Source organism: Amblyraja radiata, chromosome 10, assembly GCF_010909765.2.
Source record: "Amblyraja radiata isolate CabotCenter1 chromosome 10, sAmbRad1.1.pri, whole genome shotgun sequence".
Classification (NCBI taxonomy): Eukaryota; Metazoa; Chordata; class Chondrichthyes; order Rajiformes; family Rajidae; genus Amblyraja; species Amblyraja radiata.
Genome location: NC_045965.1, coordinates 8,563,708 through 8,577,964, shown reverse-complemented (window position 1 = coordinate 8,577,964; position 14,257 = coordinate 8,563,708). Strand labels below are relative to the sequence as shown.

At 42.6% G+C, this 14,257-nt stretch overlaps 1 protein-coding gene across 2 annotated transcripts in view; it reads right to left on the bottom strand.

Moving 5' to 3' along the window:
- Positions 1 to 14,257, bottom strand: part of dennd1b (DENN domain containing 1B) — a 280,956-nt gene that overhangs the window by 73,618 nt on the left and 193,081 nt on the right. For both annotated transcript variants that reach the window (XM_033027984.1, XM_033027985.1), the window contains 3 exons: positions 11,848 to 11,948; positions 6,611 to 6,656; positions 2,326 to 2,427 (listed from right to left, as the gene is read on the bottom strand). In XM_033027984.1, coding sequence (XP_032883875.1) covers positions 2,326 to 2,427; positions 6,611 to 6,656; positions 11,848 to 11,948 — 249 coding nt within the window. The remainder of the gene's footprint in view (positions 1 to 2,325; positions 2,428 to 6,610; positions 6,657 to 11,847; positions 11,949 to 14,257) is intronic.

The window sequence follows — 14,257 nt, the reverse complement described above, 5'->3', positions numbered from 1 at the left end:
GGAGAACCGCTACCTAAGTAAGAGTATAGTACAATATACGATGTATAATATAGTACATGAAGCCCAAAAACATCACCATCGGGAAATGGTGAAGTTTTATATTTTACCACGTTGCACTCTGTATCTTCCCCTTTGCTCTCTCTATTGTTCTTGAGGTCGAAATGATTGTATCGAGGTGTGGTATATCCGATCTTTTTGGATAGCATGCAAAAAAATGCTTTTCACTGTACCTCGGTACACGTGACAGTAAGAAACCTAAACCATGGCTTCATCTGAAGAAGGGCCTCAGCCCAAAACACCACCTATCTATGTTCTCCAGAGGTGCTGCCTGGCCCGCTGAGTTACTCCAGCACTTTGTGTCCTTTTGTGTATTAACCAGCATGTGCAGTTCTTCGTTTCCACATCTTGCATTACGAACAAGACCAGAGATATGTTACTCACATTTTATCCAAAGAAACGTTTGTGCAACAAAACTCGTCTGGGGGCAGTTTCAATCTACATTGATGCGACTTTCAGTGTGCAGATAAATAAGCAGGTTTTCAGGGGGCTAGTCACACTTATTATTCCTCATCTGGAAATCCATATTATTTCCTAAAAGCAGAATACTACCAAGAAAACTAATATTTATAATAGTCCATAACTCTTAAAAATTATGTGTGAATATCTGACAAGGGGCCATTATGAAGATGGCAGTACACAACGCAGCAGTGAGTCTACATGAAAATAGTTCAGTAATTCAGGAAAACTGTGACCTGCGGAACCTTTATGACAACTGAGAGCAATACAAAACCTGACCTAATAATAAATTCCATATGGACGAAAATCCTTGTGACATGAACGCACATGTAACTAAACATATCTTGTAACGGCTTGACTCAAATCAGCAGGGGTCTAAATCATATATATTTTTAAATTACTTCATCTGGGAAGAGAGGGGTGGAGAAATGTACAAAAACATTTTTTAATACTGTATGTGAAGGCTTGTGTGCTTTGTAACTTCAGAATCACCAAACTGCTGATGCTGTTTATAAATCTGCATTGTAATTTACTGGATTATTTTATTTTGTACCGATGTTGTGATGCTTAAAGTTTGCTTAAAGTTAAACGTGGAATAGCAAGCATCCTGATGCATTATTAGCTGGGAAAACTAATATAAACAAGGCAAGATCAAAGTAAAGATGCAGCTGACATCTCATTTATCAGGCTTCGTTGATAAAGAGTCAGCTTTTCCCAACCACGTCTTTTTAATTCAGACCAGTATCCTTTTGTGACCAGTTAATACTGTCATCTTCTCTCTAAAAAGAAATCTAAACAAAACAGACAATGGCCAATTTAAAAACAAATAGCACACTGTACTTCCATGGGAAACTTATCAGTGAAAGCTACAACTAATTATAATGCACTGGAAAAACAGTAATTCAGGAAAACAAATGCCTCAGAATAGGGAAGATCAAAAGATCAATTTTGTGACCCAACTGTAAAGGTATTCCTTATTATATTGACCAGTGTCATCCGAGCTTTAATTAAGGGAAAGAAAGCTGGCAGGTGGCAGAGAAACAGGCACTGGTAATTGGCTCCCATCTTCTCCTTGCCTTCACAACTCAACTTGTTCCTCAGTAAGAAACGCCACTAGGCAGACAGAAACGCACACTTTGTAATTTAATGATTAAGTAGAAGATGAAGAAACTTACATTAAAAAAAAAAAGCTACAACTAATGAATGCAGATATCCTTCTGATCAAGAACTCCATTTACGATTGGCTGCGCCGCTCAGACCCCACTGACACCACCGTCGAAACCTTCGAGATCATTCTGCCGGCGCAGAAGTCAATTTGTAGCTCCGGGCAACTTCTCACAAGCAGGTGCAACAAATGCGATGTCGCAGACTGCTTCCTTTCCCCCCCCCCCCCCCCCTCCCCTCCCCCCATCTCCTCCGTCCCCACCCTCAGGTTCCCCAGTTTCAGGGACAGTTTCTTCCCAGCTGTAATCAGGCACCTGGATCACCCCACCACAACCAGAGAGCAGTGCTGAACTACTATCTACCTCTTTAATGTCCATCGGACTATCCTTGACCGGATTGTGCTGGCTTTACCTTGCACTAAACGCTTTCCCCTTATCATGTGTTTGTACGCTGTAAAAGGATTGATTGCAATCATGTATTGCCATTCTGCTGACTGGTTAGCACGCAACAAAAAGCTTTTCACTGTACCTCGGTCGGTACACCTGACAATAAACTAAACTGAACCAATTTGTGACTACACGAGGGGCTTTGTCGTGCTCAATGAGCTGATGAAGTTTAAAGGGAGTGCGCTGCATTTTGACTCACCACTTCACCCGGTAGGTTGAGCAGGTCATCAAATGGAGTTTCCAGTGTGTTTGAGTCCACGTTTAATATAATCACATCTTCCAAAGCTTTGCTCTTCACCTTCTGTTGAACAGAAAAAAAAGAGGACATGTTCAGCACATGTAAACTAGTTACTATTTCTCCAGAGCATTTCAATTTATTTTCACTGATAATTTTTCAATGGAAACACATTATGCTATTTGTTTTATAATCGAATATTGTCTCTTTGGTTTAGATTTCTTTTTTCAGTGTTTGCTTATTTTCTTCTCTTTTTTAGAGATAAGATTAGCCTTTTTTTTTGGAGAGAAGATTACAGTTTTAACTGGTCACAAAAGGATACTGGTCTAAATTAAAAGGATGTAGTTAGAAAAAGCTTTCTCTTTGTCAATGCTTGATAAATGAGATGTCAGCTGCATCTTTACTTTGATCTTGCGTTGCTCATATTAGTTTTCCCAGCTAATAATGCATCTGGATGCTTGGTATACCACGTTTAAATTTAAGCAAACAGCATACAGTGCATCACAACATCGGTACAAAATGCTATCGGTAAGTCATATAGTCCCATTTTCACAAATAGGCCTGCGCTCCCCACAGTCGTGAAGGGAAATGTTATTCTTGTATAGTAGCCAGAAGTGTCACCCCCAGAGACAGCTATGAGTGCGAGTGTTATCTTGCGTATATTGGCAACCTTTAGGGCAGTAACACGGCTTTCATAGGTTGCAGTGCAAAGCGAAAGGGATATTCTGACTTCCACAAAGTGAGTGACCGTAAAACTGGAGTCTGAAGATGCGTCCCGACCTGAAACGCCACCTCTCCACGTTCTCCAGAGATGCAGCCTGACCCGCTGAGTTACTCCAGCACTCTGAGAAACGTCACCTATCCATGATCTCCAGAGATGCAGCCTGACCCGCTGAGTTACTCCAGTACTCTGTGTCTTTTTCTCAACCAGCATCTGCAGTTTCTTGTGTCTATCACATTGTTTTTTTGTTTGTTAAATATAAGGATTCTATTACGGAACTGCAGAACATAATTTTGCGCTGAAACGAAACCTAATGCAGCCTGACATGAATGATTCTTACTTCAACATCGGCAGCTTTAATGAAATTTGAGTGGTAACTCACTACTCACTAAATGCCACTTGTCACACTAAGCTCTCTTCACTTAAATACAGCAGGATCCAGAAAAAAAAAGGTGCAAAAAGACATCAGACTGTTTACCAGAAGAAGCAGGAAGACTGTGTCTGAAAATAATTAAGCAAAGAATTATTAAATCATTATTTAGTGACTGTTGTGGCAATGAAATTGCAGGGGTTTGTCAAGAGCAAAACCATGTTTGAGTTAAAAAGGGGGGAAACAATGGAGCAGATTGAAACCACTTATCAGAAGGAAACACATAATAAAAATGTTTAGGAAGTCAAAGGTAAAGAAAAGGGCTCCAGGCTCTGACAATTTTCATTTATGGGTCCTGGTGGGATTGATTGAGATTTTAAAATCCACTCACTGAGCAAGAACTCTGCCCTTATGAGTTGGCAATGCAAAGCCAGAAGAGGTTCAAGTCAAATTTGTTTCCACACTGAAATAAACAGATATTTTATTAGCTCAGGAAAGTGAGCGATTGAATAAGTACCAAACGGATGATTACGGTTACAAGCATCGTAACCTGAATGATTACGTTGTTAGGTTGGAGTCTGAAGAAGGGTCCCGACCTGAAACGCCACCTATCCATGTTATCCAGAGATGCTGCCAGACTCTCTGAGTTACTCCAGCACTTTGTACCTTTTTTTCTAAACCAGCATCTGCAGTTCCTTGCGTCTATAATTGTTTTGTTGTTGGATAGAAGGATTCTGTTAGTGAAAATACAGTGAGGAAGAGTATGAGGGAGAAATAATCAGAGGCCAGGGATCAGCAGTAGTATTGAGAAGGGAAGCACAGTTGGACAATAACTGCTGGTATGTCCGGCATTTATTATAGGTCCACGTTATCAGTGGTGAGCCATTACTTTGAACCCATTGTTATTGGGTGGGATAAGACCAAAAGACATAGGAGCAGAATTAGGCCATTTAGCCCATCGAGTCTGCTCCACCATTCAATCATGAACCTATTTTCCTTCTCAACCCTATTTTCCTGCCTTCTCTCTGTAACTTTTGATGCCCTTACAAATCAAGAGCCTATCAGTCGCTGCTTTAAGAATATCCAATGACGTGGCTTCCATCACTGTCTGTGGTAATCAATTCCACAGATTCACCACCCTTTGTTGTGACTTGTGGGTGGAGCACCAAGGCAAATTCCTTGTATGTGAATATTTGACCAATAAACGTACTTACTTACTTACTTTGGCTAAAGACATTCCTCCTCATTTACATTCTAAAGGTACGTCCTTTTATTCTGCGGCTGTGTTCCTGGATTGCTGCCTTTTGACATAGAACGCTCAACGACATATTTCCAAGGCAGTATTTTTGCAACTTGGAAGGGGACTTGCAAATGGTCAAGGGTCTCGACCTGAAAAGTCACCTATTCCTTTTCTCCAGAGATGCTGCCTGACCCGCTGAGTTTCTCCAGAATTTTATTTCTATCTGCTTGCAAATGGTGATGCTCTCTTGCTCCTGTTGCCAGCAATAAAGGTTGTTGGGGGGGGGGGGGGACACAGGGAACTGCAGATGCTGGAATCTAAGGAAAAACACAAAGTGCTGGAGGTACTCAGTGGGTCAGGCAACATCTGTGGAAGGAACTGGAGATGCAGGTTTGTCGTGCCAAAGCACAAGTGCTTGGTATTCCATTTACTTTTCTACTTCCTAAGATCAGTCCAGAAGGTTACACTGTAAGCTAAGGGTTAAACATTTAAATATCTGGCATTTGCTTTTCTATGAATAATTCACGATTAATAGCCTTCAGATCTAAACGGGATTAGTGTGTATTCGCTGCAAGGGGAGATTGGACAAACTCGGATTGTTTTCTCTGGAGTTTTGGAGGTTGAAGGGAGACCTGATCGTACATATAATTATGGGAGGTGTAGATAGGGTAGACAGTCAGAACATTTTTCCCAGGGAGACAATGTCAAAGACTAGAAGGCATAGCTTAAAGGTGAGCGTTGGAAAGTTTGGAAAAGATGTGCGGGGGCAAGTCTTTTTACGTAGAGTGGTGGGTGTCTGGAATGCACTGCCAGGGGTGGTGGTGGAGGCCGATACGATGGTGGGTTTTAAGAGGCTTTTAGATAGGCATATGGATATGCAGGGAATAGAGGGATATGGACCATGTGCAGGCAGAGGAGATTAGTTTAACTTGGCATCATGTCTAGCATGGACCTTGTGGGCTGAAGGGCCTCCTCTTGTGGTGCACTGTTCTATGTAGACTATTATATGCAGACCCACTTCCACGACCTCTACAGTACTACCCAGAAATGTCACAACAAAGCTCAGTGGAGCTCAAGACCTCTGGTGCCCAGCTAACCACCAGGGCATGTGTTTGATAATTCCACACTAGACCACATTCCTAAAAATCTAAGCACAGAAACATTCAGCAAAAATAATTAAATACAGAGTAGCATGCTGATTTAGTGCAAGACTGTTTTTTTTCTGTCTCCTGAAATGTCTGTTATCACGGCCAGGGTCTTTCTCATCCACTCCGCAGGTCACTGCACACTTTCAACGTACTCTCAGCACGAGGCGGTGACAACATTGTAGGCACAGTGACTCTGACTTTTTAATCAGCGTTTGCTTTGGCTCTTTACCATACGTAATACAGCTCAAGCTAATCTCTGACTTAACACGTGCTCTTTAGTTTTAGATTTTAGACTTGACTTTAGAGATACAAACACGGAAACAGGCCCTTCGGCCCACCGGGTCTGCGCTGACCAGAGGTCACCCTGTCCACTAGCACTATCCTACACACTAGGGACAATTTCACAAATGTTTCTGAAGGCAATTGACCGACAAACCTGTGGAACGTTGGAGGGAACCGGAGCACCCGGAGAAAACCCGCGCGGCCAAAGGGAGCAAACAGCACCTGAGATCAGGATCGAACCTGGTTCTCTGGCTCTGTGAAGCAGCAGCTCTACCCGCTGCGCCACCGTGCTGCCCTTGCTAATCCACTATGCGGGTCACTGCACACTTTCAACGTAATCAGCACAAGGCGGTGACAATATTTTAATCAGACAGACTTTTAATCAGCATTTGCTTCTGCTCTTTAAGATACATAATAAAGCTCACACTATTCTCCGACTTAACACATGCTCAATTCGCTAAATATAATTTTAAAAAAACACAACTTACATCCATTAAGCTCAGATGAACGCCAATCAGATAGGGCATTGGGGCACTGTAATAGAAAGCAGAGGATGTTAAGTGTTTGTGAGCGTCTCGTAATGACTGAATGTCAAGGCCAGCAGAGGTGGTCAACCATGGAACTCACAGAATAAAAAAGTGCTGGAATAACTCAGCAGGTCAGGCAAAATCTCTGTAGAATGTGGACAGGTGACATTTCGGGTCGAGACCCTTCCTCAGACTCATAGAATACACAGTCACACCCAAAACCTTCTCCAAAGTTAGCACCATATCTTGACAATGATTAAATGAGTGGGAGATTCTTCTGGACAGGAAATGAGAGAGAATTCATAATCAGTAAGAACCAGAGGCATCAGGCCAGTTCCAAGATCAAACAGAACAGCTGGATTGGCGTGCAAAGATACCAGGCTTTCTACAAACATATTGGACTCAATGAAATAATAATTTGAGAATTCGAGGACACAACTTTTAAGTGGGAAAATACTTGCTGTGCAAGAATAATGTGTGAAATCTGAAAATGTTCGCATATAACAGCAGACACCAATAGTGCGGGTTTTGCATGTACACATACATATTTATATTAAATGGAAAACAATTGGTAAATTATGAAGTAATGCTTCTTTGGCAGGGAAATTATAGGTGAGATGGGCGACTGTTAACAAGGCCTCCTTTTACTGAAGGATTTAATTTGTTAAAGCGGTAATTTCCCCATACAATTGCTGTCCTCACTTTATGCAGAGTAGGTAAGCTAAATGATAAGCATTTGCTCCCTTTTCGGGAAATCGCTCTTGCAGACACTAAGTGTGCATTCATCCTGTAAACTGACTTCCCTGCAATAAACTGAACCGAAAAATAACATCAGAACCCGGACCACCAAGTGATCAATTTAACGCGGGATTCAAAGATTCATTTCCCATCACAATATTACATCTAAACGTACTGACAACTCCCTCGCTGGTTTTTTAGCCACAGCATGAGAGGTGGCTTCTGAAACAACTGAGTCTGGCATTAGCAATTAGCACTGACAACCGCCTGCGCTTGATATTTCACGCAGAAATATCAGGATACTCTTCGTTACGAAATGCTTCCGATTAATTCTGCAGTCCAACACTACGGAGGGAACAGGGGGGCCAAAGGTGTCCCACAATTTCAGGCAGCGTGCTGTTATTAAACCCTGCACTGGATTTAGTTTTTAAACATGGAGCAAATTTGCCTAAACGAGCAGAGATTTTTTCTGAATGGCTAAAACGTTTGCCTCTGCTATTCGCAGTACAGAGAATGCAGTCTCTAGCCAATAACGTTTTAATCTCTATTTTTGAATCGTCATGATTAGCTTAATTTGTGTAAACAGTAACATAAACCCTGCCAGAAATGTAATCCCAAAACACTTCCCCATTCCCTAATGAATCTGCAAGATTGGCATCCTGTGCTATATGTAGCAGGGAGTTTCAACACAATAACTTCATTATGTAATTCCAGGTGTAATTAATAGTTTGGGGTTCCGATTTTGATGTTTACAACCTTTTCGTGAAATACCCACATCTTCCACAAGCATGCTGCACCATTAATATATTTAGTAACTCCTGATCAAACTTTGTGAATAAAACAGCACAGAAAAATTATAAAATACGACTTTTAAGTTACCTAAAACCCTGAAATCTATGATCGAGCCCTGTGGGCATGTAAAATAAAAAGATCATTGTAGAATAATGGAGACATAAGAAACTGCAGGAATCTTGAGTGGAGCTCAAACGTGGTTTCTTCAGACTGAAAAAGGGTCCTGATCTGAAATGTCACCGATCTGTTTCCTTCCACAGATGCTGCCTGGCCTTCTGAGTTCTTCCAGCTTCCACACATCAGTTTATGGTTAGGTTTATTAATGTCACGTTATTTGAGGAGCAGTGAAAAGCATTGTTTGCATGCTATCCTATCAGATAAGATAATGCTATATATAAATACAATAAACAAGAGGTCACCAATCGCACACTATATTGTACCTCCTTCCTCCTGCCCACTACTAAATATATATGATCATAGTAAACAGCCTGATGCACACATTCTACTAAGGAAGCAGGGACTCTAGCCACTCAAATCACTTTGGTCAACAATTAAGGATGGCAGCAGTAGAGTTGCTGCCTTACAGTGTCAGAGACCCAGGTTTGATCCTGACAACGGGTGCTGCCTGTACGGAGTTTGCATGTTCTCCCTGTGACCTCGTGGGTGTCCTCCGGGTGCTCCGGTTCCCTCCCACACTCCAAAGACATGCAGGTTTGTAGGTTAATTGGCTACTGTAAAAAGTGTAAATTGTCCCTAGTGTGTAGGACAGTGCCCATGTGGGATAGTAGGATCGCTAGTCGGCACAGACTCGGTGGGCCGAAGGGTCCGTTTCCACGCTGCATCTCTAAAGTCTAACGTTGTAACAACACTGATTAGAAAGTGCACCCTATAAATTTCACAGTAACATTAACAATAAATTTACAATATTTATATGACATTTCAATTTTGGTCAACTGGGAATTCGAAACAGAATCACTTTAGCAGCTGCAGTGCTTAAAATGAAGTTGTTTTAAATTGGCACCTAGCAGAAGTCTTACCCACAACACATTTCTCCATAGGGTATTAAATATTAGATGTCTGATAATTGTTAACTACAGTTTCACAACTGGACTTCCTTTCTTTAAAGAATGAAGCTCTGTGGTAGGATTCCTATTCAACAATTGCAACACATAAAAACATGGTTGGAAATTGCAATCATTTTAGGATTTAGTTGTTAGAATTTTCTTCTTAGGGGGCGGCACTGTCTGAAACGTCAGCTATCCTTTTGCTCCAGAGATGCTGCCTGACCCACTGAGTAACTCCAGGACTCTATGTCTATCTTTGGTATAAACCAGCATCTGCAGTTCCTTCCTATCATATTTTGGCAGCGGTAGAGTTTCTGCCTCACAGCGCCAGAGACCCGGGTTTGCTCCTGACCTCGGGTACTGTCAGTGTGGAGTTTGCACGTTCTACCTGTGACAACATGGGCTTCCTCCGGGTGCTCCGGTTTCCTCCCACTTCCCAAAGACGTGCAGGTTTGTAGGTTAATTAGCTGCTGTAAATTGTCACTAATGTGTAGGATGCCAAACTGGGATAACATAGAACGGGCGATCATTTGTCGATTTATGCTGTATCTCTAAACTAAACTAAACTAAACTAAAACACCCTATGTAGGACACACAAAAGTAAGGGAGAGCTATGAAATCTGCCATGCTAGGATACAAGACTCTGCAGATGTTGGGATCTTGAGCAACCCACAAAGTGCTGGAGAAACTCAACAGGTCAGTCAGCATCTGTGGAGGTAAAGGACAGGCGCGTCGGGTCGGTCTAATAGGGTATTTCTCCATTCTCACGACCCGAGAAGTTGTTTGTCCATTTCCCTCCACAGAGGAAGCCTGACCTGCTGAGTTCCTCCAGCATTTTGTGTCTTGCTCAGATCCTGCAGGGTTAGGGTTTAGTGTCAGGGTTAATTGATGATGAAGGAATGGCAATGTATTACAGGCAATCACAACTGAAACTTGCCAGCAATGTCCTCTTGTAGCCACATCAGCTCTACTAAGTCCAACGATGCACCTAGGCTTCTGCACGAGATCGTATGTGGTCACTGACTTTCTGAGTGGACAATGGCAGACTTGAAATAGGCCCCTCGAGTCCACGCCAACTATCCACTAGTTCTATGTTATTCCAATTTCCCATTCACTCCCTACACACTTGGGGGCAACTTATAGATGGCCAATTAACCTACAAACCTGCAAGTCTTTGTGGGAGGAAACCGGAGCACCTGGAGAAAACCCACATGGTCACAGGGAGAATGTACAACCTCCACACACCTGAGGTCAGGGTCGAACCCGCTTCTCTGGCGCTGTGAGGCAGATGCTTTACCGGCTGCATCAGTGTGAAGGACGAGACTGCAACCTGAACTGCCAAGATTCCATATCCTTACCTACATCCAAGGCCCCAGTCACTTCATTAAACGATATTCAAGTCAAGGGGCTACTTTTAATCTTATACTTTTGCTGCGTAGAGAAGAATGGGTGGGATTGAACTCGATAGCTTGTCTGCCTACAGCGGGTACCACCAGAGCTTTCTCAACACTTTCTAAACTTGACAGCAGCAAGACAAGAAGGAATATCCCTTGCCTTAATTATCAACTCATTTATTGACGGAGACAAGTTTGATCCACAACACCATTGTTGACGTGGATTGAGAATTGACCGCCATTCATGTGCCTACCTGAAAGCCTCTTAAACATCACTGTCGCATCTGCCTCAACCACCGCCTCTAGCAGTGGATTCCAGGCACACATCACTCTGTGTAAGAAAAAGCTTGCCCCTCACATGCCCTTTAAACTTTACCCCTTTCACCTTAAAGCTCTGCCCTCGAGTCTTTGACATTCCCACCATGCAGAAATGGTTCTGACTCTCTATCTATGCCTCTCATAACTCGATAGACTTTGTTTTAAAAAAGTTATTTTTAAGAGATACAGTGTGGAAACAGGCCCTTCGGCCCACCGAGTCCACGCTGACCAGCAATTAACCTGTACACTAGCTCTATCTTGCACACCAGTGCCAATTTACAAAAGCCAATTCATCTACAAACCTGCACATTTTTAGAGCGTGGGAGGAAACCGGAGCACCCGGAGAAAACCCACGTGGTCACAGGGAGAATGTACAAACTCCGTACAGACAGCACCCATAGTTAGGGTCGAACATGAGTCTCTGGCGTGGTGAGGCAGCAACTCTACCGCTGCGCCACTGTGCCGCCCTATATACTCCACATTCCACTGTTAAAAACTTAACTGGCATCAGCTTCAAACATATTGCCGAGATCTAACAAATGAGCCCATATCAATCTGCTGAAAATATCTTTCATCTTTTTTTTAACTGCGCAAATGTCACGGAGAAATGAATGACAATAAATAAACTAAGTTCTGCCACAGCTTTTAAAGGCTATGAGATGCACTTATGCAATTCTCTCCTCTTGTTAAAGGGAAGATCATATCCAAACAGCCTACGCAACACCCATCTGCAATGATTAGCCTGTGGTCGGTGCATCATTGGTGATTTTGTACACCTCCTGACGTTGTTGCATTAATACACAGTCTCCCCGCTGTCAGCCAGAGTTACAATGGTAAAGTCTACAATGGTAAGTAGAGCAGGGGTCTCTCCACAGTCGATTAGAATCCTTACCAGCAATAGTCCAGCAGGTGGGATGGAAGCACTGGGATGTAAATATGCTGCCAGTACATGGGATAGATCATTGCAGCTGATGCATGAACACATGCCGTTAACTGTAAGTGAAAAAGAACAATACCTTTAACAAACAAAATTGACCAGAAATCTACAGCAAAGCACAAAACTAAAGAGTCGACCGTTGGACCTCGTGCTAAAATCGTTTAATGATACATATACAAAAAAAAAACAGTGAAAAGGTCACGTCGGCACCAATAATTTGCTCATCTCCAGGATTAAAATAACATGATTAAATATGGAAAAGAACAGGGTCTGAAGGGTCCTGAGGGATATCATTAGGGCACACTGCCAAGAGTGAAACGAGAGCCAGCCAGGAGAGTCTCGGGGGCTGCGAAACGCTGAGGGATTGCATTGTTCGACAGTTGAAGCTACAGTGATGTGTGAACCACAGCTTGAGTTATCAAGAGAATTTGTTCACTGACACATGGAATACCAGCATTGACCAGCAACAGCCCGAGATAAACAGCTGTACAGTTGAAAGCATAAATATATTATAGCTTTTCATCTTCAGCCAATGCTCGGGGACTGACTTATTTGCTTTCGTGTTGCAAAGGGAACCACGCAAAAAAACAGGGAGGCTTCGCGATAAAACTGCATCTTAATGTGACTGCTCTCCTGGTTCCTGAGACAGGCCACAGAAAGGGACGACAACAATTAGTAGAAATGGCCATCATCTCACAAACAACTATTGTTGCATATGTTAAACTTTTATTTCAGCCTATATCATTTAAACACTGCTATCTTTTTAAGCTGGAACCACATCCCACCTTATTTCATTGATACGTTTATCTGTAATTGTTTTTTTTAATTGCCTATTTTTTGGGAGCTGGGTGTCGCTCATGAAGCTATGATTTATTGACCTTCCATATATAGAGCTTGGAATAGTACAACCCCTCAGCCCTTCGAGTCCACCGACCATCGTTCACCCGTTCACACTAGTTCTATGTTATCCCACTTTCTCATCCACTCCCTGCACATGAGGGGCAATTTGCAGAGGCCTACAATTGACCTACAAGCCCCCACATCTTTGGGACGTGGGATGAAACCAGAGCACCCAGCGAAAACCCATTGGGAAACGCTGGGGGATAGTACAAACTCAACACAGACAAGCACCCGAGGTCAGGATCGAGCCCGGGTCTCTGCGGCTGTGAGGCAGCAGCACTACCTGCTACTCCATAGTGCCGCCCTTAAGTTCCACTTTAATGAGCAAAATTTAAAGCGATGGTGATGCTGTTGTTTAAATCCCCGAACTATTATACCAGCCAGGGATCAGTCTAATATTGTCTGAAGTTTAAGAAATATTAAATTGCAGTGTAGGAAAATAATACTCACTTAAATCACTATGCAAAGCAATGGCTAAACCACTCCACTTGATTTTAAAATCGCTGGATTACAGGCAGTCTAATTCCCTTCGGTATAGACTGTCTTGGGCTGCAACGAAGTAGCAGGCGTGTATTGTGTGCTTTATTTGTATATGCATGAACATCCCAGTAGGAATTAGGTTCTTTACTTAAGTGGAGCTGCACACAATGAGGGATGCCATTCAGTGCTGTATCCGTCACTATTTTCCCCCTTCAAATGTTTAATTATTCATCTCGCGGGGCTCCAGGTGCAGAGATTTCACTGTCCAGACTTTGTTCAACACTCTGCTGTCGTTGGCTGGTGTGGTAGATATCATTCAAAATCATGTTCCTATCACTCCAGCAACGCATCTTCCACACAGACTTTAAGATCCGCACTGCTTGTATTGACACCATCACGCACATCATAAACCCATCGCAAAAGTTCAAAGCCATGAGGCGAGCTTCATTCCTGCAACATCTCCAACTTTGCGTTGGGTTTCTGAGCCGTGATGTGTTCCAATGGACTGGCAACTGTTCAAACATCTAATTACAGACTGCTGAAAGTACTTAATGTGCCCAAAATGATGGTGTGCCTCAAACACACCACACCTAGATTACAATGTTGGACTGAGTTCCAGTGTACTTGCAAAGAACGCACACACACACACACACAAAGATCAAGACTAGAGAATTTCTTAATCTGATTGTCTATCTGAACGCAGTGATAAACTTCTTAAAATTGCGGTGGCAGCCCTGAAAGTGATTTCCATAATCTCCGCAGATCTGCAATGCAATCTTGTATAAATAAAACATAATTTGAATAATTCCAAGGCAGGAGACTTGACACTGTGTGGAGCTAGATCTCTTTTTAAAGAAAGACAAAGGAAGCGATTGTCACTGAGTCCCTGATACCGCCCGTACTCCTGCAAACCTTGTCGTTTCTCTGCTGCATTCGCAATGAAAATAAATTAAAGACATGCAAATCATTTCCAAAGGACTATTAC